The sequence below is a fragment of the Tachypleus tridentatus genome, chromosome 7 (genome assembly GCF_004210375.1).
Source record: "Tachypleus tridentatus isolate NWPU-2018 chromosome 7, ASM421037v1, whole genome shotgun sequence".
NCBI lineage: Eukaryota > Metazoa > Arthropoda > Merostomata > Xiphosura > Limulidae > Tachypleus > Tachypleus tridentatus.
Window position 1 is genome coordinate 184,903,443 of NC_134831.1, and position 26,924 is coordinate 184,930,366.

General features: G+C 35.2%; 1 protein-coding gene across 12 annotated transcripts in view; it reads right to left on the reverse strand.

The window, feature by feature from the left end:
* LOC143257477 (complexin-like) overlaps positions 1–26,924 on the reverse strand; it is a 339,522-nt gene that overhangs the window by 111,979 nt on the left and 200,619 nt on the right. For 11 of the 12 annotated variants that reach the window (XM_076516190.1, XM_076516193.1, XM_076516192.1 and 8 more), the window contains one exon: positions 5,038–5,191. In XM_076516190.1, coding sequence (XP_076372305.1) covers positions 5,038–5,092 — 55 coding nt within the window. In that variant the 5' untranslated portion in view covers positions 5,093–5,191. Of the gene's footprint in view, positions 1–5,037; positions 5,192–24,400; positions 26,407–26,924 lie in introns of those variants that run through there. The other variant, XM_076516202.1, reaches the window with a different exon arrangement.

Consider the following 26,924-nt stretch of genomic DNA (forward strand, 5'->3'; position numbering starts at 1 on the left):
ACGCAAATGTTTCTGCTATTCTATCTCTATTTCTTCACAAACGTGTATGTGTGTTTTCTGATAGCAAAGCCACATGGGGCTATCTGTCTTGTCCGCCGAGGGGAACCGAACCCCTGATTTTAGCGTTGTAAATCCAAAGACTTACCGCTGTACCAGCGGGGGACCTTCACAAACGTCCGAGTAAAGAGAAAGAACGTCCCTGTATTGTTTTATTTAACTTATAAAACTAAAATATTTTACGGTGTTCGATTCCCCGCGGTTAGCACTCTCATATAGTCTATTGTGAAATTCTGCTATAACACGAAACATTTATCTTATTCCCCCATCCACACGAATTGTGAAAACAAAGCTTTGTCACTGTTTCTCCACTGTTTCCAACTTTACAAAAGAAAGATGAGTACATCACGTGATTAACGATTGTACTCATGGTTAATATTTGAGATTGTGGTGTAATTTAGTCATCTGTAACATTATATAAGTACTTTATTTTTGTTACATTCAAATACATATATATTACTACATAACGACATCCGACTACCACAGATATATTATACGTAATATAAAGAGTCTTCTAACAATAAAATATTCGAAGCTCAGAACATGTTAAATGCGTCCGTCAAAAACCACAAAAATTCTGATGTAACTTAAAAAGATTGATTGCACTGGAAACTTGAATTTTCGATAAAGGAATCAATTCACTATTCTAAACAAAGCACTAAAAGTTGTCACTTGTTTTTACAAACGCATCTCCAGTATGTCCTTTACCAATTGATGATCAATGGGTGAGATTTTAAAAACATGATGATGCATTTAGCCTGTCACTAGAAGAAAGGGTTGAGAAAAAACAAGAGAATTATTAAAGAATTTTCAACAATGATAGAATTTCCAAATTGATGTCATATTTCTGTCAGACTTGGATTGGGTGTGATTTAATGTTAAGCGGCAAATCGAACGGTCCAAGGTTCAAGACGTGGTACCGTTGAGTTTTTTTGTTGAAAGAGCTTATGGAGTAATGGGTGCTGCTATTCTCTCTTCCTCTAACACAGGGAACTTTTGAACTGGATTTTTAAGCCATCGTGCGCGTGAGGTGCCATTCAGTTTTTAAAATGAAAATTCCTTTTCGTTCAGTCTTGCAGCCGTATTGGTTGAAGTGGATTTTCACCCCAACAATAGAACCATCCTACATTCTCGGCCGATCGCAAGTATTCTATTACTACTCTCTGTTCCGATAAAAAATTAATCCTGATAAGTATATCATTAGCATTCAGTCCTCTAGACAATAAGTCTATGGCCACCATTCAAGACAATCTTGTTACGTCAGAGACACTGTTGACGAAAACCACGTGTTTCTAGATCGAGGAAAACATTGAATTGTATCAACATTCATTTTGGATTTCTGTTTATTGTTTATTCTCCTGTGTACATGTAATAGAACTACAGCACGTGAAAACAAACAAGACACATCATGTTTAAGGTACTTTATAGTGTATTGGATAACCTTCGGAAATTAGCCATGTTTTGGCTGTGGGCTCATAACAAATTACTGGGAAATATGCGATAAATTATGTAACGTAAAAATTATATAAAAGTTTGAAAAAAATTCAGCGTGCACACGCGCACACAGAATAATGGAGTAAACATTCACTGGTTTGGAAACGTAACCTTTCGTCCAGCTTCTGCTTTACGTCGTCGTCTGATAATATAGACGAGAACATCTACCTAAATGGCACGCGATGTTACATGATAGAACTCTCACGAGAACTGAGTTAAGGATCCACAGAGAGAAGATTCAAATTAGATACTGGAAAACGTCATTAAATTCTGGGTTTATCTAATGTTCCCTCATTGTACACAAACAACTACATAACAAATTTGAATAGGACGAAGAAATAAAACGTGGAAAGTAAAGAAAGCACTGATTTAGATTCAGAATAAATAGTTTGATTACTTAAAAAATTATAAATTCTAACAAGGAGAATTTGTTAATAACATTAGTTGTGTTTCTGATTTATAGGTTGAGTTGGAAGAAACAGCAACATGAGAATCTAGTAAACTTAATAAAAGTTTTTTTTTAAGTTTTGCATTAATGACATATTTTGAACCTGTAAGTACGTCAAAATAATGAAGTTGTCTAAGTGCGTTATACGTGTTAGAGTTTCAAAATAAAATATTTTATTTCAGGAAAGTTTTATATGTATACTGAGAAGATCTTGTTCAAACATCTTATCTTCTCCAAACTTTCTAATTTTAGTCTCTTCTAAGATTCTAACCTCTTCAAACTAATCCAAGATACCCCAAATTTTTAATCTCTAACAACTAACTCTACACGCTACCTAAACTTTCTAACCTCTTCAAACTAATCCAAGATACCCCAAATTTTTGATCTCTAACAACTCTACACGTTAATTAAACTTTCTAACCTCTTCAAACTAATCCAAGATACCCCAAATTTTTAATCTCTAACAACTCTACACGTTAATTAAACTTTCTAACCTCTTCAAACTAATCCAAGATACCCCAAATTTTTAATCTCTAACAACTCTACACGCTACCTAAACATTCTAACCTTTTCAAACTTTCTAATATATCTCAATATTTGAGCCCTTGTTACCATTTTAATTTATCCATATGTTCCTTAATTACAAACCTTCAATTAAATTGCTTAAATTTTTAATTTCATTTTCTTTTAATGTAACCAAACAACTGGATCTTTACCTTAGATTTTTCTCGGTTCATTAAATGTGCCTCTCTTTTTAACTTGTTAAAATATTTGAATATTTTATAATTCTCTTAGTATCTTATCAGAAAGTCTGAATGCTTTAATATGTTATAATTTTTAGCTTACAAATTTCTAAACCAAATTTCCCCCTTTGTTTGAGTATTTTTGCCCCTTCCTATTATTAAAGACAAACTTAAACTCAGAGGAACAATAGACAATCGCCTGATGATCATGGAGCACTTTCGAATATTTGTTTTTCTGAAAATAAGAACTCAACAGTTAATAACTGATTTACCATACAACTGCAGCGGATATTTTGTTAAAGATACTTCAAAACAACGGACTTGTGGCTTAGTTGTAGGTGAGAAGCGAATAATTGGAAAAACCTACATTTACTGTACATACATCAAAAACTTTTGTTACACTTCCTTTCTTGACATGGTTGAATAAAACAAATGGCGAAGAAAATTATAAGTTTATCTAGATAATACTGACATGAAAACAAATGTATAAGAAAATTATTAGTTTATTTGTATAATACTGACATGACAACTTGCGTTTTACAATGATGAAAGAATTTCCCAGCAGAGGTAAATATAATTTAATCTCAAACGATTTCTGAGATGAGTAGTCAGAATGCAAATTAATAAACAAAGTTTGATATGAACAACATTCTGTCAATTATTTTAGTAGAATTTCACTAAAAACTACTATTAATTTCCTCAACATTCAAACCCTTGAACATATTTATATGTCATATGTGAATTGTGATAAATGTAATTAATCTGGCATGATGTGGTGCTGTAGGTATGTAGTTCAAACTTATCACGTCTTACAGTTTCGTCGGCTAAATATTAAACACCATTAATTACCATCACACCTGTCTCCATTTCCACACATTGAAATGTAACATGTATGAAATATCTTTAAAAGCGACAGCTGCAGGTAGTCACGAGCAAATGCTCATCAACTTACCAAATCTTCTCTTTCGTTACGATAAAACGTAACAGCGTTTAAATAAGAAAACAAGAAGGAATCCTCAATAGCCGCGGCACTTAAAATTACTTTTCTCAGGAATAAATTAATTTAATAGACTTCCGCCCCTTTATTAACTATATCTTGTACTCCAGCAACCGATTCGGTTTTATTGCTCATCAGGATATCTGCCAGTCTAACCTCAAACTCAGGCAGAATTGGAGTAAATTAATCTACGAGGCCTTGGGTGTGGTCAAATACATCAGTCGAAAGGATTTGACCTCCTGAGTCCTAAACTGTAATTAGATCTCAAACCGGTAAAGATATAACGGAGCTCTGAGCTAAAGGTTTGTACTTTAAAAGAAAAACAAACTCGTACCCATTCTTTAACTTTTCAAAAGCTTTCTTAGATATTAATATCGCTAAACTCCACAAGGGGATAACTTTAAACCGAGAGAATGAAGTTAAGAAAAGTCAGCTGGTCAACAACATTCACCGCCATCTGTTGGATTACTCTAACCTAAATGTGTAATTTCACTTTATAACGCACCCACAATCCTTAAGTGCTGGGTGAATTTGTTGTATGTAATAGAACGCGAACGCTTATATACCCTCATAATCATTGTCCGGACACGCTAACCACAAGACCAAGTTAGCGCTTCGCACTTTGAGACCGCGGGTGTAATTATATGAGTCAAAGCCATATTTCACTAATCTGTCAGGCAAGTTTATCCCAGATATGGCTATGGGTGTTGTTGACTAGATGATTTCTCTCTACTTTATCAGTTAAAATTGTGTAGCTTTATGGCAAAAGTTCTAAAAGAAAAAAAAAATGCAAACCAAAATTTAGGATAATGGGTTTGACAGTTACGCTATAATTGTTGGTTTAATTTTTAACAAATAATTAATTTATTACATTTCTTGACACACACTCAGAAGTAAACATCGTAAGAAAATCTCAAACATTATAACTAACACATAATTAGAAACAAAAAATAGCAAAGAAATCGAAACAATCATGCATACCTAATAGGTCAAAAACAACTGCCATAAAGCAAAATAATCAAAATACAATATTAGAGACAAACAGCAACAAACCTATAAATACCATAATGAATACAAAGTCAGAAGTGCTCTATCCAAGAAATTGTAAATCTTATAATTTATATAGAATCTGAAATTATGAGGTTCTAGAAACAACAACAATAATTTACCTTTTATTTCTTAAAGAAACGTATTTATACTTTTGAAACTTTTGTAATCAGTTTTTTAACCAAAAGTTTCAAGTTTATATTCTTCTTTCCTTATTATTTTTTTATTATGCTCTAAAGCCTACAGCTTACCTTTCACGGCATTGAGCTTACTGCCCATCATTTGTTTTGCCACAAAGGCAGCCATTTTGGATCTTCAAGATGTTGATGACGTCAGTCCTAGTAACCAAAGAAACTTACGAAAAGTCCTCTTGAAGTTGTTGATGTTTTTTGTGTATTTTTCAAGCTGAAATAAAAAGAGGGAAAAATGTAATGAATTTTTAATCTGTTGATAATAGTGTCCTAATAACTAAAGAGAAAAAGTAAATAACTTTGTTATAGTTATAATTTTATTATACGTGTGTTTCATCGCGGAACATCAGTTCAAAGGATAACACAACAAGAATTTTTCCTTTCAACCTCATTAAGTAAACAAGATTAAAGGCAGTTTAATTAACACTTTTTCGAGTTCTTTAATAGTTCACGGGGATTAATTTGAGAAACAACTGGTACAGAAGGAAATCAAGATGCTGACATTCTTCTAAGTTACCGTATCACTAACGGGGTTTCAGCAGTGTAACAGCAATGATATGGGCAGCGTAACGTAGAATAAAGAATAAATACTGACAAAATGAACGGTAACAGTTAATTATTTCTAATGTACAACATTTCAGAAAAAAGTTCCCGTTCTTCTCTTATCTCGGTGGCCCGGCATAGCCAAGCGTGTTAAGGCGTGCGACTCGTAATCTGAGGGTCGCGGGTTTGCATCCCCGTCGCGCCAAACATGCTCACCCTTTCAGCCGTGGGGGCGTTATAATGTGACGGTCAATCCCACTATTCGTTGGTAAAAAAGTAGCCCAAGAATTGGCGGTTGGTAGTGATGACTAGCTGTCTTCCTTCTAGTCTTACATTGCTAAATTAGGGACGGCTAGTACAGATAGCCCTCGAGTAGCTTTGTGCGAAATTCGAAAAACAAACAAAAATTCTCTTATCTCTTCTTCCATGTTAGAATTAGCTTAGAAAGTCATCTCAGAGAAGAAATTTTCGTATTCTATATGTAAAAAAACATCGATGGATTATATATTTCGAAAAAGAAAAGACACTGCGGGTTGTGTGTGTTTTCTAAAGGAAAAAAAAACAACAACTTCCAACTCACTCCAGTGAAACTTTTTTCTAGAAACTTGATTTTGGAGAAGGCGGTAATAACAAGTAAACTCAGATATTTAGTTTACATCTGACAGAACTAATTTATACATCATAGATTCTCATGATTCAATAGCTCTTATCCAGACAGTTTGAACTTTCAGTAGGGTTAGTGAATAAACGTCATGTTACTCAGTTGACGTCATAAAGAGTGGCGACCTTTAAAGTTAATGTAGTATTCAAAAAGGATGAAAAAAATTGGCAAATTAAGGAAGCTCATTAGGCCCAGCCCATGTGATAAAAGAAAGAAAAGTTTCCTTCACTGAATATGACGTGGTTTTTCATTTTATCACACTGGTCTAATTAGAAATGCGTGATGAGCAAATTAGGATGAACCTGGAGCTGCTAACAAGAATAAAAAAATGTTAAAGGCGATTTCCATTTTATTTTGTTATGTTACTATGTAGATTGGCTAACACGACACACCGCTTTAAGTGACGTTCAAGATTAGAAATAAAATCGGTCACATCATTTCAGATAAAGGGTGTGATATTTCATTTTGTCAAGAGTCAGAAGAGAGAAAATGGTTGCCTACACATCATTCAAACTGGAGTCCATTTTCATATACAATAACAGAACATGGCGGTAATGTTACCACCAATCATAATGAAACCTACATCCATTCTACTAATTACCTAACGTCCCCTCCAGGCTACAAAGCGTGACTATCGCGTGCGGATATATTTGGGAAATGTGGGAGCACGTTACTTCCTCGCAGCCTGAGGAAAGTTAAAGTTGCGAAAATGAATGGCTAATTGAATAATAAAGTTGAAGCTGCAAAATGAGGACTTTTTTTTTTTTTTTACAATGTCTTCTGGATAATATATATATATATTATCACAAAAGTTATCGCGAGTTTTGGCACTGTGACTTGAAGTGTGTTTTTCATATAGCAAAGCCACAAAGGGCTATCTGCTCAGCCCACCGAGGGGAATCGAACCCCTGATTTTAGCGTTGTAAATCCAGAGACATACCGCTGTACTAGCGGGGGGCAATGAAACAAATTTTATTATTTTAGTGCATGCATTAAATGAGTTGATAGGTTAACTCTAAAAGATGTTACTTAAAACTGTGAAAAACATACACGTTTCAGGTATAAGTTACTGTTACTGTAATGTCTCATCTGAAAGATTCATGTTGTCTGATGACAGAATTAGTTCTCAGACTTCCACAAACAGGTTCCCTCACTATTCATTCTACATAACTCCGTTTAAAAGTCTTCTGAGAAACTAAAACTCTGTATCTCAGAACGGCTGGTATGGGTATTTACATTTTATTGACAAGGAGAGAACAACGTTTCGACCTTCCTAGGTCATCTTCAGGTTAAGAAAGAGAGAAGGTTTAAATGTTGTTCTCTTCTTATCAATAAGTTTTAATACTCATACCAGCCGCTCTGAGATACATTTTTACTTGAAGTGGGTTTCTCGTCATCAAGAAAAATTAAAACCCCATTTGAACGTTTTCTGGGAAGATAGATTCACTTTTTCGAACAGCCTACACAAAAAGTAATTACACTGGGTATTGAGGAAAAAAACACATCTTTAAGCCAATATTAAAATTTGTTTTGATTCGTGTTCTATTGTGATGAATCAAATATAAATGGAAGTACATTATATACAAGCACATACAATAACAATAATAAAAAGGGGGTATATAATGTACATAAAAGACTTGAGGAGAAAATGTTATCTTGGTAGCATGTTGAACATGAATTATTCAAAGAAAGGTTAAATATCAAAATCCATGTGAAAGAACACAAATAATGAATAAAACAAACGAACTATAACGCTACCAGTATTTGCAAGTCTACGACTGGTATTTTTGAAAGATGGAGCTCGTGTTGTCGCCAGATGTTTGTATTTGTTTGTAAAGAAAAAAATTACATGAAGAGCTATTTGTACTTTGCCCACCACGGGTATCGAAACCCAGTTTCTTAATATTTTAAGTTCACAGATGTACCGCTGCGCCACTAGGTTGGAGATATTTGTGATCATTTATAATAGGGTTTCAAATAAAACTGTCCCTTGCTTGTACAGCGGTAAGTCTTCCCATTTACAATGCTAAAAACAGGGATTCGATTCCCCTCGCCAAGCACGGCAGATGTGGGTTTGGTATGAGAAAAACACATAAATAAAACTGTGTTTAGAAACACACACGGTAGATGTGGCTTTGGTATAAGAAACACACATATAAATAAAACTGTGTTTAGAAACACACACGGCAGATGTGGCTTTGGTATAAGAAACACACACATATAAATAAAACTGTGTTTAGAAACACAATAGAAATAATTTCCTGCTTCTCGTTATTCATCACTCAAGCTGAATTTCTAGGGCAGTAACCCTAAAAGTCAGGCTTAGCTGTCTTTGATGTATAACCATTAACAAACGTCAGTAACTGTCGCCTATTATTAACTTAATAAAAATTAATTATTACTTTGACAACATTCACAAGTTGAAAGAAAGTGCGTTCAACGGCATATTATGGGCCTTGGATCTTGCGATCCCACAATTCAACATGCTGACCAGTATATCATAAGAAGGCATTACCAACAACACAAGCAGGTGATTCGTCTGGTACTTATGGCGCTAACCTCGGGATAGAATCCACTAACCTAATATCCTCGCTCTTTCAAACGTGGGGGGAGGGTATTATAATGTGATGGTCAATCCCACTCTGTATTGGTAAATAGTGCTCCAAGGGTAGGCGGATGGTGGTGTTCAGTAGCTGTCCTCTCTCATGCCTATCGCTTCAAAATTAGAAACAATTAACACGGGCAGCTGTAAAATAGCTATGCGCGAAATTAGAAACAAACAAATGTACTAGTAAAATCACCATTAGACGATTTTCACATATTTCAGTAGTCAGAAAGCTAAGGCTGCAAATGAATTTTTGTATAGTTTTCAATTTGTTTCATCTTGTTCAAGCTTGTGTCCGTGTTTGCTGCAGAACTTTCTCTTATTATCTAATTGTAAAGGTGTTCACTTACCAAATTATTTCAATCATATTTTGCACGAATTTTGATACAATTCTCCTTTAGTTCCGATATCCATAAAAACGTTGTGTTTGATTTTTCAACACAAACACGGACAAATATTGGCTGTGTTCTATCTACCGAAGGGGGATCAAACTCTGAATTTTATCCTAGTAAATCCAGAAATTTACCGTTCACGTATGTGTAGGGCCTATAAAAATGGCGGGCACATACGATGGAGAATATAACTTCCATTTCAAGTTTTGTCTCAGAAAAGAGCTAATGTAGGAAAAATAATAAAAATTACATTCGTTTATTACTCTCGGGCTTTTCTTTGCTAAATAATTCTAAAGATTTTTTTTAGTTGAGTCTGAGAAACGATTGATAAGACCTGATATCAAAAACAAGCACAGAAGTTTTAGTAAAAGAAACTGGGAGAAGATCTTTGCTATAAGCGAGCCGACACCGATTATCAGAACAAAGAAAAGGAAAGTAATAACCAAAAAATACCAAAAGAAATGGACATTATCTGTGTCGTTCTGCACGAAACATGGCCGACTGATATCGTTTTTTTTCTTGTTGTTCTTTTTTATATTTTAGTTTTGTAATTGGGTGATGTTAGAGTATTGTCAATAATTTATCCAATGAGGACATATTCAGGTCCTCAGTCATTTAGATTTTTTACATTTTTATTTTCTTGCATTATCGCAAGATAATAAAATCAATTTTGCTAACGCCATCTTGTGGATTCGGTTTGCTGGCATAAATCACGTTCTTAATATCTTGAACAGTTTTATGTTTATTGGTTTTGTGTAGATCCTTCAATAGAAGAATGCAGGTCCGCGAAAGGTGTCACGAGACAGACCTTCATTACTACCACCCCCACCCTTCTCTGTCAGGACACGAACAAGTCAGAAACAATCCGGAAGTTGTGCAAGTCTCGGTGTAATGAAATTCCAGAGTTTTCGTGGAGGTTATTGGTTTTATCATATCTCATGCAGTGATAACTCGAAAGCTAACCCTAAGTTCTTGGTGAACAATATATGACGAGAATACCACAATACGACGATCACGTTAATGAAATGTTAAATACGAAGAGAATCGTATTTAATGTAAAGTTAGTAAAAATTAGGCTTCGATATCTAAAACGTATAACAAAGCAAACAAAAGTCTGTCGAAAAAACTGGATCTTGATTTGTCAGTATAATAATTTGCTGAGTGTGTGCAGTTAAACATTTCATCCATAATCAATACGTTCAGGTGGTCTTACTGTCCATATGTTATTTCATATTTCATTAATTAATATTTTTCTATTATTCTTAATTTATTAATGAAAGTGTTATCACAATGATTGGTTTTGGATTTCGCGCAAAGCCGTCACTAAGACAGCTAGTTAGCATCACCCACCGCCATCTCTTGAGCTACCCTTTTACCAATTAATAGTGGGATTGATCGTCACATAATACTGCCTTTTCCCCAGTTGAAACAAAGGGCAAATATATTTGGTGTGACGGAGATTCAAATCCACAACCCTCAGTTGCTAGTCGAACGCCTTAATCTGCAGGCCACGCGAAACCATCAGCACGACACATAATAACGCCTTTCCCCCCAGTTGAAACAAGGGGCAAACATATTTGATGTGACGGAGGTTCGAACCCACAACCCTCAGTTGTCAGTCGAGTGCCTTAATCAGCAGGCCATGCGAAACAATTATCACGATGAAAAGTATTATATTAAGCACTATATGTAATACGCAGTACACGTAAGAGGTTTTGCTGTTAGCTTATTGTTAGGCACAAAGCTACAGAAAGGATAATCTATACTGTCCTCGCCATGCGTACAGAAACCCGGTTTGTAGTGTTATAAGCCTTCAGACTGGCCGCTGAGTCACACATTCAAAGGATTTGAAGTTATTCAAAATGTATCTTAAACGTTATCTAGATATACGAAATAGTGTCAAACATTGTGATTACAATAAGAGCAAGAAGGAACTCACTATTACAACTCACGATAATAACTTGCAGCTCACCTGCTTCTAATGTGTGTAGTTTAGACATAATCAATGTTCTTTGGTTCTTTTTATTCTCTTCGTTTCTTCACTATTTTGTATTTTCTGTTTAAACATAATTTATAGACTTAATATTACAGTATTAATATTAGTTATTAATATTAATAACTATCTATTAATAACCAGCTCTTTACTATCGTGTATTTCTTTAAAACACTATACGGGCTAGAGTTTGGTTTGATTTGTTTTGAATTTCGCGCAAAGTTACATGAGGGCTATCTGTGCTAGCTGTCCCTAATTTAGCAGTATAAGACTAAATAGAAGACAGCTACTCATCACCACCCAGCGCCAACTCTTAGGCTACTCATATACCAACGGGTAGTGCGATTGACTATCATATTATAATGAACCCACGGCTGAAAGGGCGAGTATGTTGGGTGTGATGGGAATTCGAATCCGCGACCCTCAGATTGTGAGTCAAACGCCCTAACCGTGCCAGGCCGGGTGAAGAGTCAACAATCCAGTAAAATGTGGTTGAAAAAGTAGACCGATAACTTTTATTAACTGAACTTTTAGCTCTTTTGCCACACAAAAACAACAACAACAACGAAACAACAACATATATTATGAAAATGTATTTGTAGTGGAGGTTGAGAGTTCTTGAATTTCGCGCAAAGCTATTTGAGGGCTATTTCCATTAGCCTTTCCCAATTTGGAGTAATAAACTAGAGAAAGGACAGCTAGTTAAAATCAACTACCACCAATTCTCACGCTACTCTTCTGACAACGAACAATAGGACGGACCGTTACATTCTAATGCCCCACTGCTAAAAGTGTCAGGCATGTTTGGTGGCGGAATTAGAACTTGCGATCCACAAATTGCGAATCAGTGGCTCTAACCGTCAGGCCATGCCAAGACAGAGGGGGTGGGTGGGTGTAAAATCATTTAACAATTACAATATTTATTGGTTAGGACAGTCGAATCCTTAAGACAACACAAAAGTACTGAGAAAAAACAATTATTTTAAGACCAACAAAGTAATGCATTTTGAGAACAAACATGAATCCAGAAGAATGTGCTTGAAGGTTAAGTTTTATTTTCAAACAACATTTCCAATCACAATAAAATGTCGCTTATTCCAAATTCTCCTGAATTAATATAACAAATACTCAAGTTTTCACATTGTGAAGAGCAACATAAGCGTAGCACCAAAAGTGTAAAAATAAAATTTGGATTAATATAACATCTTGAAGACGATCAGAAACGGTACCTGTAAGGGAAATCGCATACGTAAAATGCGTCACACATTTCATTATATTTTTGACCTGTTTGATTTCCGTCATTCCAATCTTTCTTACTTTTTATCGGGACCGGCATGACTAGGTGGTTAGGGCGCACGACTCATAATCTAAGGTCGCGGGTTAAAATCTCCTCAACCAAATATGATCGCCCTTTCAGCCGTGTGAGCGTTACATTGTGTTAATCAATCCCACTATTCGTTGGTAAAAGAGTATCCCAAGAGTTGATGGGGAGTGGTGATGACTAGCTGCCTTCCCTCTAGGCTTACACCCCTAAATTAGGAACGGCTAGCGCAGATAGTCCTCGTGTAGCTTTGCACGAAATTCAAAATGAACCAAACTTATTTGTCGAACAAGGTTAAATCTCAGATTTGTCACTCACACAATACTTTTTCGGAATATAAATATTCTGCTAATACTTGATTTATTTGTATATTATTTGCAGTACTCTTTCTTTTTTTACTTTCTTCGAAAACACGCGTGCGCGTGATTTCAGCAGTTTATCATAAGGATTAGAATTCACTGCAGACAAGAATATATGCCCAATTCTTTCACAGTATATTAATCTCCTCAGAACCACCAGAATCGTTGTAGCCCTTCTGCTTCCCTATCGACCGACACGGAACTGTAAGAAGTACCTATGAACTAAGGGCAGTCAGGAGATTTCGTATAACGACCATTCATTACACGTAAATCTCTCAGCTCATAGCTGCATTAGCTGGGGTAGAATCCTCTTACTTGGTGGAAGAAGGTCCTGATGACAAATGAATCAAACGTTACGTTCCTACTGCAATGACAGATTACAACGGTTCAGACACTAGTGGATGGAAGGTTTTTATATACCTTAAGATGACGTCATCTCCAAAACAACAGCTGATAGCCACGAACATGCAATACCCAACTTCTAGAAATGTGCACATTTACATTTTTTTTTGTCGTGGATTCTACGTGATGTTTAAAACTGTAAATTAATACAGATAAACAGCTGTGTGACAACATAGAGGTCAAATAGACAAGTAAGAGTTCTCAAGGTTTTACGCTATTTAATTTAGACCATAGGAAGATCAAACAATCAGCAGCAGGGGTTATGAAATAACATCGCAAAGAATGACTTCTATAAATGCTATAATGAGCCCGCTTTTTGGTACCAACTTCTGCAGGATGAGGGCGGAGATTAGTTACTATCGAAGAGTCTGCCTGTCTGTCTGTTTTTGAATTTCGCGAAAAGCTACACGAGGGCTATCTGCACTAGCTGTTTCTAATTTAGGGGTGTAAGACTAGAGAAAAGGCAGCTAGCCATCACCACTCACCACCAACTATTGGGGTACTCTTTTACCAACGAATAGTGGGATTGATCGTCACATTTTAACGCCCCCACGGCTGAAAGGGCGATCATGTTTGGACTCGAACCCGCAACCCTCGGATTACGAGTCGAGCGCCTTAACCACCTGGCCATGCTGGGCCTAAAGTAGGTGCCTGTGACTTGTTGGTCATAAATTTGAACAATAAATAAATTATCACTGCAGAAGACTTCAGGGCTTAAGCCTAATTACACATATCCCAATCATACAGACACCAAATATAATCTAATCCTTGGCCAACTCTTGCTCTACTATTTTACCAGCGAATAGTGGGATTGACTGTAGCCTTATAATGCCCTCACGGCTGAAAGGGCGAGTATGTTTGGTATGACAGGAATTCGAACCCGTGACCCTCAGATTACGAGTCGATCCCCCTAAACACCTGGCCATGCCGAGTGTATTTCAGAAGATTGAAATTTAAACCGTAATTCCTTGTGGTTAGTCTTTTATTAGTTGTTTTAATACAAACTTTACGTTTCTGTTTTTTAAAGCCCGGTCAGTTTTAGTTAGTGTTCACAGTGGAAGCTAGCTGTGCGTAGCTTAACGGGTTTATTGACAGGCTTCGTACCCGAATGTCCAGATTGGAAATACCTGAAAGAACGTTATTGTCAAACATGAAAAAACGTTTGAAATCAAACTCAATGGAAAACAACACCTCATTCTAACTCAGTATTAAATTAAAGTTTGACTTAAGTGATATACTTAAGATGCAAAAAATTCTAGTTTATCTATTAAATTCAACAAGAAAGATATTACAATAGTGACCCTCGAAACTCAGTAAGAAAAAATATATTCATTTTCTTTATTTACTAACTAATATTCTAATTAGTAATTAATCTACTATTTTTTAATCTTCTAAACTCAACTCTGTTATAAAAAAGAAAGTCCTACACCAATTACAATAATATACTAGATAAACAAAATATATCTTTATGATATTCTTATCCTTAACTCAGTAAATGATATTTCTCTGACTAAAATGTCCAGTTAAAAAAGATTATAGCACAATAGAAAGGAAATGGAATATCCCAATAAACAAACTGTCTTGTTTTACGAACATATTCGATTTTAAGTAAAAATTACGATTACAGCTACAAGAAATCGAATTCTGAACCGAGCTATTGTTTTTGTTTTGAATTAAGCACAATGTTACACAACAGGCTATCTATGCTCTTTAATCTTCTAAACTCAACTCTGTTATAAAAAAGAAAGTCCTACACCAATTCCAATAATATACTAGATAAACAAAATATATCTTTATGATATTCTTATCCTTAACTCAGTAAATAATATTTCTGTGACTAAAATGTCCAGTTAAAAAAGATTATAGCACAATAGAAAGGAAATGGAATATCCCAATAAACAAACTGTCTTGTTTTACGAACATATTCGATTTTAAGTAAAAATTACGATTGCAGCTACAAGAAATCGAATTCTGAACCGAGCTATTGTTTTTGTTTTGAATTAAGCACAATGTTACACAACAGGCTATCTATGCTCTTCTCACCACAGGCATCGAAACCTAATTTTTAGAGCTGTAAGTCCGCATACATGCCATTGTGCCACTGGGGGCCATGAACTGATCTAAGCTAGTCCACACCACTTACTATTAACTATCGAGTTACTCTTAGTTAGCCGAGTAGAGAAGTTTAACTGTCACACTTATAACATACCCTCTGCCCCCAAAGTGCAGAGTGTGATTTCTTTGGATGGTAAGTGGTACGTGAACAACAGACCTGCAGATCCATAGTACGGCACACTAATCACTCGGACACACATTCACAATACTGTATTATAACGATATAACACCTCGCTCTTGCAGTCCAGATAAACATATTTCTGGTAATATACCTATAAATAAAAAAGGGCTTAAATAAGTAACTAAAAACACTATCTTTAAGTTTCGGCGTCCGTCAAAATAATTTTTTTTTTCCTATAACATTATTTCATAAAACGAATGATAGACGAAGGGTATATTTATTTTTGCCGCAGACGAATTTCTGCAGTAAGCCAGGCGTGGCCAAGTGGTTAGCCTGCGGTAATGTGAATTCAAGGATCAATTTTGCACGGGTAGTTGACGTGAAACTGTGCTCTGCACTTTCGAACCCTAAGTTAGTTATAAATGTAACAGTCAGATCCCACAATTATATTAGAATAGCCCTTGTTGTAGCGGTGAACTTTCTTGACTAGCTAGCTACCTTCAGTATTGAATAGATGACGCAGATAAGCCTTAATTAGCTTTGCGTGAATGTCCAAAATTTACAACAACAACAAACCTTTTTTAAAGCTTTTGTGTCGTTTTTGAGAAGCCGCTTGTGCTTTTGCGAATATTATTTCTTTTCAAGGTCGTGAAATCTGTCCATAAAAAAGAAAGTACAACGAAATTACGCTAAGCCTTTTGAGGATTTGATGCATCAAAAGAATAGGTTGGCCATCTACGTCATTAATATAGTCCTTTTCTTTTACTCAACTGAAATTAGGTATTTAAGCAAGGAAGAAGAAAATTCGTAGTTAATAAAAATACACGGATATTGCATTTTTCTTCAAAAAAATTATAAAACTGTTACGTAACAAAGAAATAAAATATTTTTTAAGGTCCGGGGGGAGTAATATTGGAAATGAGTTTTCGTGCTGCAACACGTTAAAAACAAATAAGAATTCTTGTAGGGGTCATAAACTAGTCAAACATCCAGGTTTTTATAAGAAATCTGTTGAAGTCAACAGAGTAAATGTGCGACGTCATCGAAGCAGGGATTTAGTTTACGATCCTTAAGTGAAGTGTTACTACTCACTGTCTTAAGTGATGCGATCTGTGCAACACGAGTCCATAAATATTAATTGTTTTTATCATTCTGTACTGCAAAAACTTGGGGAATTGTTAACATAGGGGTTTTTAAGCGGTCCTGAGTCAACTACCCCTTATCGACTCAGTATAAGAACTGCGATAGATCACATGCGTTAAAGAGACCAGCCAAATTCTGCCAATTTTAACCAAAGATGTAAAGCATTTATTACGTATAATCGTTGTGATATATAGAGAATGGGGTTTAATGACGTAAAATCGGTAGTGAAATGCATAACATATTAGAAATTGATTATTTAAAAGTGGTAACTTATGGCGTAAATCATTCCGTAATACATAAAACAGTATGTGCGTGTGTGTGCTTTCTAATAGAAAAGCCACATCGCCATCTGTGTCCACCAGGGGAAATCGAACCCCTGATTTTAGTGTTGTAAATTCGAAGACTTACCGCTGTCCCAGCGTGGGGCAAAACAATATGCAACATACTGCTTACAACATTATATAATGAAATACATAAAACATTATATAATGAAATACATAAAACATTATATAATGTAATACATAAAACATTATATAATGTAATACATAAAACATTATATAATGTAATACATAAGAGTGTGAAACCTGAAATATAATGCGCAAAATAATAATTTAGTGCTTGAATCAGGTAAGATTAAACTTAAACAATATTATTTTTCTGTGTGAAAGAAGTAAAAATTAACATAAACTATATATACTGTGTGAATAAATTTTAACACAAACTGTGTTTGTTGTGTAAATTAAGTAATATTTAATAAACTATATTAACTGTGTGAAACTAATACACTTATACCCGAAATATATACACTATGTCATTCAAATAAAGTTAATCATAGAATATACGTCTAAAGTGTGAACTTACTGGGAAAGCCTTGAGTGTATAAACTGTTTCAACTATCACACTAATCCTTGAGCCACTAGGGGGCGTCTGTATTTCTATGTTTTACTTACTTATTCATATCACTCGCTCGCTTTGTTCTGCATGTAAATACTATAGATGATTAAAAGACAAAAAATGAGCTATTTCAGATTATTATAAAATAAACACACAAATATATGTAAATTAATACTGTACGATCTCGCTTTGTTTTGCGCATGCATTGTAGATTAGCATTAACATTTTGGTAAATCAATTAAAGATTCATTTGACTTGGAATAACGAAAACAAATCCATCAAATATATCGAGAATGACTTGTATCGTAGTCGCTTAAACGTAAATAAGAAAGGATAGAAATACGTAAATAACCGTAGTCGTACATTTTCTCAGTTAATATTACTATAATGGGTAACAAAATCGCAGTTATAAAAACAAGCACGTCTCCGATGGCTCAGCTATAAGCTTTGGCTGAAATTCGGGGTTTGATCCCTGTGACGGACAAGGCGTATTAGGTGATCTTTTATTTCGCGTTGAAAAACATACACACAAAAGAAGAAACAAAAGCCAAAAATACACACAAAGATGTCAGTATAAAGACAGAGAAGGAGCTGTATGTTAGATTTGGCATAAAGCTGCGTGATGGGTCACCTCGTGTTGTGTCCATCACGAGTATAGAGAGAGAAGGAGCTGTATGTTAGATCTGGCATAAAGCTGCGTGATGGGTCACCGCGTGTTGTGTCCATCACGAGTATAGAGAGAGAAGGAGCTGTATGTTAGATCTGGCATAAAGCTGCGTGATGGGTCACCGCGTGTTGTGTCCATCACGAGTATATAACTTCGAATTCCACCTTTATAAGTCCTCCCACTCGCTGATGAAATCATGAAAGAAATATGGGTAATAATTATAATAAATCTGGATAAAAATCGCACATTTAAGAAACATGATTTTCTATTAGAAACATAATCGAATTAAAACAAAAATTACCTGTCAGAGTTATGAGGTGACAATGAATTATATATTTTTTTAAAATTCGAATTAGTTTACTGTTTGCAATACATTTATTAGTTACATATATATATATATTGGATAAAACAACCAATACCAGTTAACATACGAAAAAGCATTATTTTTTCGAATTGTTTCATCAGAGCAAGCTCCGGTGGTTCAAATGTTTTCTTGAAATGCCAAACAGATAATAACTTCTCTCTTCACACAGAAAGAGAAAGTGATTTGTTCATTATAAGCCGTCTTTTTTACCACTTACGAGTCAGTTTCGTTTGAAATCCCTTAATGTTCCAAAAGTAAACCGTGATGTTGTGCACACCATGATTAACCGATTCAACCAAGAAAAAAAGTTTCGCTTGGAACAAAAGTCTGCTCTTTTGGAATTTCAAAAAACTTGTTTTGCACCGAGTCGGCTGGTTCAAAAAAGTAAACCGAAACTTCTATATCTTTTAAATGCAAATCTCCTGGTCAAGACTCAACCGAATCACTAAAGCGTCAACCACATTTGTGGCACACTGAACATGTAAGGTGATAGTCCAGCTGTAAAAGAAATTCTGTTAAATAAAAATAAAGTCCCTTCTTCATCGATCCATTTGAACATCATGTGAAGTGATTTACTAATGCTGAAAGTTATATATCTAACAATAATGGTTGAAAAACGTTTCGTAGGCCCTCTTCAGAAATGCTGAAACTTGTGTATATCTAATAACAATGGTTGAAAAACCAATAGTCATGAAATGCATGAGAAATATATCATTAACCAAGAAAAACGTCATGACGAGCAATAGTCATGAAAATTAACAAACAATTCCATTAACTAGAAGGTGGGTTAAGGCGTTCGACTCGTAATCTGAGGGTCGAGGGTTCGAATCCCAGTCGCACCAAACATGTTCATCCTTTCAGCTGTGGGGGCGTTATAATGTTACAATGAATCCCACTATTCATTGGTGAAAGAGTAGCTCAAGAGTTTGCGGTGGGTGGTGATGACTAGCTGCCTTTCCTCTAGTCTTACACTGCTAAATTAGGGACGGCTAGCGCAGATAGCCCTCGTGTAGTTTTGTGCGAAATTTCAAAACAAATCATTAACTAGAATAAAGGTCTTTAAGAAACGAATACGTAAAAAAAACATAAGTTTATGAACATAAAAAATCGTCCAGTGTATTTCTGTTTCCTAATGCTCAACTTCTTCGTCTTCTTTCGCATGTCTTTTTTATTTGTCTCTCTTTCATAATATTCGACGTTTTTATCATACTGGTCGCCGAATTCTTGGAAAATTTTACTTCCAAATTATTAGACAGGTTATTGGAACTCTTACTATATTCCTTCCATCTTACTAAGAGCTAGGATAATTTTAACTAATAAATTGGATAAATCATACGTTGCGTTTTTGGAGATATTTTATATTTTTAGTGCTAAGAGAAAACATTTTGGTCTGAACAATAACAGTAAAATGTGAGAAAATATAATGTGCAAATTTAAAGAAAAGAAATTAACTGTTACTAAATACAAAGCTGTAGAATAGCAAGTGGTGAAAAATAACGTATTTAATAAACGTTTCTTAAGAACGTTTTTAGTGAACCGTTTCTTTTGTTGTTTTAGCTCAAGGATTCACAATGTGTTAAGTTAGTGTGCTGTATCTGACGAGGTGATCGAAGCCCAGTTGATGGAATTTTAAGCTCTCAGAAAGAACCTAATATTTATTTGTGAAGATGAACATAATTATAAGGACAGCAAGCTTATAAATATAAACACAATAATAATTACAAAAATACAAGGTTCGTCAAATAAAGAGATGAAATGTTTGTTTGAAATTTAATTATCAGCCCTTTCCAAAATTAATGATCTTTATTTCAAACAAATTAATCTATAGTAATAAATCAATGGATCCAAAACGTTTCTCGACCTGGTTATTACCCCCCCCCCCGCGCCCTTAATAATAAACGAAAACACCGAATGTGGGGATAACAAGGTTATTACTTTTAACCTGGAGACAACAAAATATTGCACTGCAGTTCTCTATATCCCCACATAACACGAATCGATCAGCTCTGAGGTTCGGGAGGTTTATCATTCTCTATAATTCATAATTTTGCCATTCTGAATGTACCTTAAGAGTAAACAATATGTTCGTGTTTTTTTGGGTTTTTTCCACGTTGAATGGTGACGAATTAAGCTGTGCACAGGCCAAGTACCACCTGGAACAAGGCAGCAGTTCATTATCATATACTGACTATAAAGACAAATATGAACGAGATACTTAGAGTGATTTACATGCATAATAACTAATATAACAATATACCAGAACAAGAAGGTATAGAAACAACAGGCGATGTTTTATAATAATAATAAAGGATATTAAGGTAATGTTCCACTAGGCTAGTAATAAGGTTCCTAAACGATATTCATTTGCACATATTTTAAATGCGTTTATTTGGTTAAATAGTTAACTTTACCTGTCTATCTTGCTAGCTAGATATTTAAACGCAAGCAACTATTACATATACATACATTATCAGAAAAGGTAGTACCCATAATACTGTGTAATCTTTGTGATAATATATGTATACGTGATAGTTACACGCGTCACATATGCGAACAGATGTCATATAAAGTTTTCACTTAGAATTTCTCCATGTTCTTACAACAATAAAAGCACCGTCACATTCTACAAGTATATAATAACCCGACCTTCATCATGTTCTCACAACAATGAACCACCACCACATCTTACAGATATATAATCACTTCGATCATCTCCATGTTCTTACAACAATGAACCACCACCACATCTTACAGATATATAATCACTTCGATCATCTCCATGTTCTTACAACAATGAACCACCACCACATCTTACAGATATATAATCACTTCGATCATCTCCATGTTCTTACAACAATGAACCACCGTAACGTGTTACAGATATATAATCACTCCTATTTTCTCCATGTTCTTACAACAATGAACCACCACAACGTGTTACAGACATATAATCACTCCTATCATCTCCATGTTCTTACAACAATGAACCACCACAACGTGTTACAGATATACAATCACTTCTATCATCTCCATGTTCTTACAACAATGAACCACCGCAACGTGTTACAGATTATAATCACTCCTATCATCTCCATGTTCTTACAACAATGAACCACCGCAACGTGTTACAGATTATAATCACTCCTATTATCTCCATGTTCTTACAACAACGAACCACCACCACGTTACAGATATATAATCACTCCTGTCATCCCCATGTTCTTACAACAATGAACCACCACCACATGTTGCAGATATATAATCACTTCTATAATTCCCATGTTTTTACAACAATGAATAACCACAACATGTTACAAATAGGTAACAGATTTTCATATTCTATCAATAATCTGTTTTGTGTTAACAATATACTAATATTTTTTTTTACCAGCTTTTAAACATAAAACTGGGCGATGTGGTCAAATGTATATACTGTTGTATTTATCCCTTATCTTGACTTAATAATGCACATTTACTGACGAAATAATGCCACATTGTATACTGGTTTATAAGGAACGATCAATGTTTGTTTTAATAACGCCAACAAGAAACGAACAAAAGCGTAGAGTGTGTCACAGAATACTCAAACGTCTTGAAAATCCTTGATTGGCTAAATAAAACGGTGCATATTAATAAGCCGATGTTTGTTGATAGACTTGTAAGTTTATTTATTAGGAAATGCATGGGGAATAAAGTTATCCCATATTCCATCAACTTCATTGTAGTTTATATTTGTTTATCGTTAAGCACAAAGCTACACAACGGGAAGTCCGTGGTTCGCTCACCGCGGGTGTAAAAACTCAATTTTTAATGGTATGTACCAAAAAGAAACGTCCCAACGTTTATGGCTTCAACTGCATGACAGGTCGTTCTTGACGGAAAGCCCGTAGTACGAATAAGATTCTTCCCCCGCAGTTCACGTGTTAAACAGCATTAAAATCTCTAGCTACATGCACTCGCTATTACTCAGTGTAGACTAAAATCTTTTCACATATCGGTAATAACACAGATGTCGTTCTGGTAACCGCTAAGCGTTTAGTAAAATGGGTTTGTATTTATGTGTCTATACTTTGTCTGCCAATCTGTCTATCTGCTTGTTTGTATGTCCGTATACCTCCATATCTTTCAACCTCCCGATTCAGCCGCTTCTCTGAGTAACTCTTGTTCCATCTTGTCTGTTTGTTTGCCTGTTTCTCGATATGGCTACTTACCTACTATCATCACTGTCTGTCTGTCTGGTTGCCAACTTTTCCTGTTCATCTGTCTGTCTGTTTACCTACCAATCTTGGTGTTGTTAGACTGCTTCCTGACCTATTTGTTTGTCTGTTTACCTACCAATCTTGGTGTTGTTAGATTGCTTCCTGGCCTATCTGTTTGTCTGTTTACCTACCAATCTTGGTGTTGTTAGACTGCTTCCTGATCTATCTGTCTGTCTGTTTATCTGCCAATCTTGGTGTTGTTAGACTGCTTCCTGGCCTATCTGTCTGTCTGTTTACCTACCAATCTTGGTGTTGTTAGACTGCTTCCTGGCCTATCTCTTTGTTTGTTTACCTACCAATCTTGGTGTTGTTAGACTGCTTCCTGGCCTATCTGTTTGTCTGTTTACCTACCAATCTTGGTGTTGTTAGATTGCTTCCTGACCTATCTGTTTGTCTGTTTACCTACCAATCTTGGTGTTGTTAGACTGCTTCCTGGCCTATCTGTTTGCCTTTACATCTGCCCACATTCTTGCCTCTCTGCCTGTCTATAAGTATTACGTGTTGAGACGAAAAATAAGTACAGTTTTTTAAACAAGCAGGGAAACACCCAGAAATATTTGATGTCACGAATAATTATCTTTCACCTATTTAATTATCGTTTACTTATTTAATTTCATACCATTTGCTTCATACCAGTACGCACTAGTGACAGTACACAAGTTCCTATATTTTATTAATATATATAAAGCTTTGCTTGTTTGTTTTATAACATAACCATATTGGGCTGTCTACTGTATCCAATGCGGGGAGATCAAATCTTTAATTTTAGCGTTGTAATATATATAAAGCAAAATACTACCGTACACCCTTGTGCAAATTAATTGAAACTAATGGTCATTTTACAATATTTTCAGCATGGCGGCCGGTGTAGACTGGCTGGACCCGCTGATTTTCTTTAATAGTCATTTTTTCACACAGGCAGCATCATTAGCTGTGTTTTGTAGTACGGTCGATCTATTTTTGGGATATATGACGAAAGTTTGAGGAATATGACATCATTCAAAATTGTGTTAGAAGAGCAAGGAGACAAGTCAAAAAAACTTCTTACCAACTCAATGAAGAAAAAACGGTATCAATGGGGTCTGAAATACAAGAACTGGACGCAAGAACAATGGAGGAAGGTGTTATTCAGTGACGAGACTCATTTCTTCGTACAGGGTCAAAGAAGTCTGCATGTTTGCAGATCTCCAGGTGAGAAACTTCGAGAATCTTACATCAATCAGTTCGTAAGATGTTTTGGAGCTTTTTCAGCTATTATTAAGTCGGATGCTTACATATTGTAGAAGGTATGATGTGCGGACAATAGTACATCGAAGTTTTGCAGAGAAGAGTCGTTCCAGAATTGAAAAAGAGATTTCCAGACGGATCTGGCATTTTTCAGCAACATCTGGCTCCGTGCCACACATTGAAACTTGTGAAGAATTTTATGAATACAACGCGAATAAAAGTGCTGGACTGGCCTAGAAACTCTCCTGACTTAAATCCTTTTGAAAATATTTGGGCGATTTGTAAAGAAAGACTTCGAGGAAAAGACTGTACTACGAAAGATAAGCTAATTGAGGTGTGGTACCGCGATTTAAAATTAGTAAAGATTGCAGTCAAATTGTGGACTCGATGCCAAAGCAGATTAATGATCTTCTGAAAAATAAAGGCGGTCATATCATGTATTAATTTGTGAGTAATTTTTGAATTCTCAGAAATAAAACGCAAAAAATTGAAAAAATCGTAATTTTCCGTCTTGTTTCAATTAATTTGCACAAGGGTGTAATGTATACATTTATATGCTTTAATTTCCGTTTGTTTTCCCTTACAGATTAAGGCCTGGCAAGGAACAATGATTAGAGCATTCAACTCTTAATTAGATTATTGTGAAACCTGTCACCGAACATGCTCACCTGTTCAGCAGTGGGGGCGTTATAGTCAGCATGGAAGTCTTATTTTTCCTTGTTTGTAAAGAGTAACTTAAGAGTTCACGATGGATGTTGTTGACTGAATGCCTTCCTTCTAACCAACCACCTATAAATAGAAATGGCTAGCTCTGGTAGCTCCCGATTAGCTTTGCGCGAAATTCAAACAAACGAGTACACGTAAACAAGGTTATCGATAAATACTCTGAGAAAGATAAGTTATAAAAAAATTGAAATATTTATGCACTATTAACTGCGTTACATACGAGATATTTTCTTGTTAGATGGAGTGAGTGGTGTTAAATAAGAGTGTGTATTAATGACTACCAGACCGTTCGTTTATTTTTTGGATTTTGCACAAAGATACACGAGGTTTATCTGTGCTAGCCGTCCCAAATTTAGCAGTGTAAGACTAGAGGGAAGGCAGCTAGTAATCACCGCCTATCGCCAATTCCTTTACTCACGAAAAGTGTAATTAAAACATTGATATTTGCTAGGCGATATCTATTGATGAGCAAGTATAAATTTAATATCATTTTGATAAAAACTATACATTGGTATTTTCTACAGAAATTTACTACATCAAACAGATGTTTCTAGCTGGAAAGATGATGCACTAATATCAGCCGCCTAGCTGTTGGCATGAATACTTTGGAAGTAAACACAAAGCTACACAATGGGCTATCTATGTTCTGCCCAATACGGGTAACAAAATCCGGTTTCTAGTGGTGTGATTTTGCAGACAGACCGCTGTGTAATTGGAGGGCTGTTAGTATGAAAGTGTTTATTTGATAAATGTAAGAGGGTTTAGCAAAATAAGGTATGGCCAATTCTGGAAACACAAAGAAATGGTCAAAATCCATTAAATGAAAAAAAAATATGTGCATTTCATGTTTCAGCCTTCTTCTTTTGTAATAGATTTAGACACTGCGTGTCCAACATTTTGTCTGTGGTTACAATGGACTTCTGTCGTGTCTTCTTAATATCAAGACGACGTTTCGGGTTATATGCTGGGTCTTATCTCGACATCAAAAAGAACGGCAGGATGAAACCATAATAAACTCAGTTTAAACTGATGAAAGCAACAGCTTGAAGTATCGATATCACAAACTCCAGAATAAACCATAATAAACTCAGTACAAAGGAATGAAGAACTCAGTATGGAACCAGTAACTTTTTTGACGACATCAACATGGCCAACATGAGGACATAATGAACTCGCATCTAATGTTTATACCAAACGTCTTTCTGACAATACGAGACTCATCAGCCATTGAATAACGTATCGACTACCATTTTATGTCTATCTGATGTTTTAATAAATTCACAACCGAATCAGAAAACTCTTTGTTCATGGGTATAGCATTTATATTATTTCCCATGCTTTTATCCTGATCTTTTATAAATATATTACTGATATGAGTTGGTTAGTTTTATTTTATTAACCATCTCCATTGTTTGTAATTTATTCTAGAAAGTTTCCTTTTTGGGTCTCGTCTCAATACTTAGGCTCAGGTGACAGTAACTGGTTCCATCCTATGTGCTTCAGTTCAGTATTAAAGACAACACTTGTGTAATTGAACATGGCTCGAGCTAGAAGAAAACGCACGAGACTATGTTCTGACTGAGTGGGTGGTACTCGAAATTGTGACGTACACATTTGTTGATTGTTGACTGACAAGCCTGGAAGTTTACGAAAAGAAACATCATGTTAGTCTTACATAGCATGTCAAGGATTTGTTCTTCTTTTTTTTTAAATAATAAAGCTTAAACAGAAACACTATGTAAACAAATCCTTCTATTGTTACAACACTTTACTACCCTTTGGGACTGGGAAAAGGTGACATTTAGATCCGAAACAATAAGGTTTTTATCACTCTAGCAAACAAAGATAATTAGATAATTTTCTAATACTCGGAAGAGAAATAATCTCACTTCTCGGGCACATCACTGAAACCAAATGACAAATAGCTCAACATTATTGTCAATCTAAACACGCACGTGAGAGATTAAGAAAAGATTACTTTTAACTTTTAGAAATAACCATAGAAAAATCTTAATACAGCAGAGTAGAGTCACTGTCTATGTATGAACTATAGTGTATACGGATGTACATATAGGAACTGCTGTGTATACTGGTGTACAGTTAGAAACTACAATGTATGATGATATACATATAGGAACTATAGGGTATACTGATG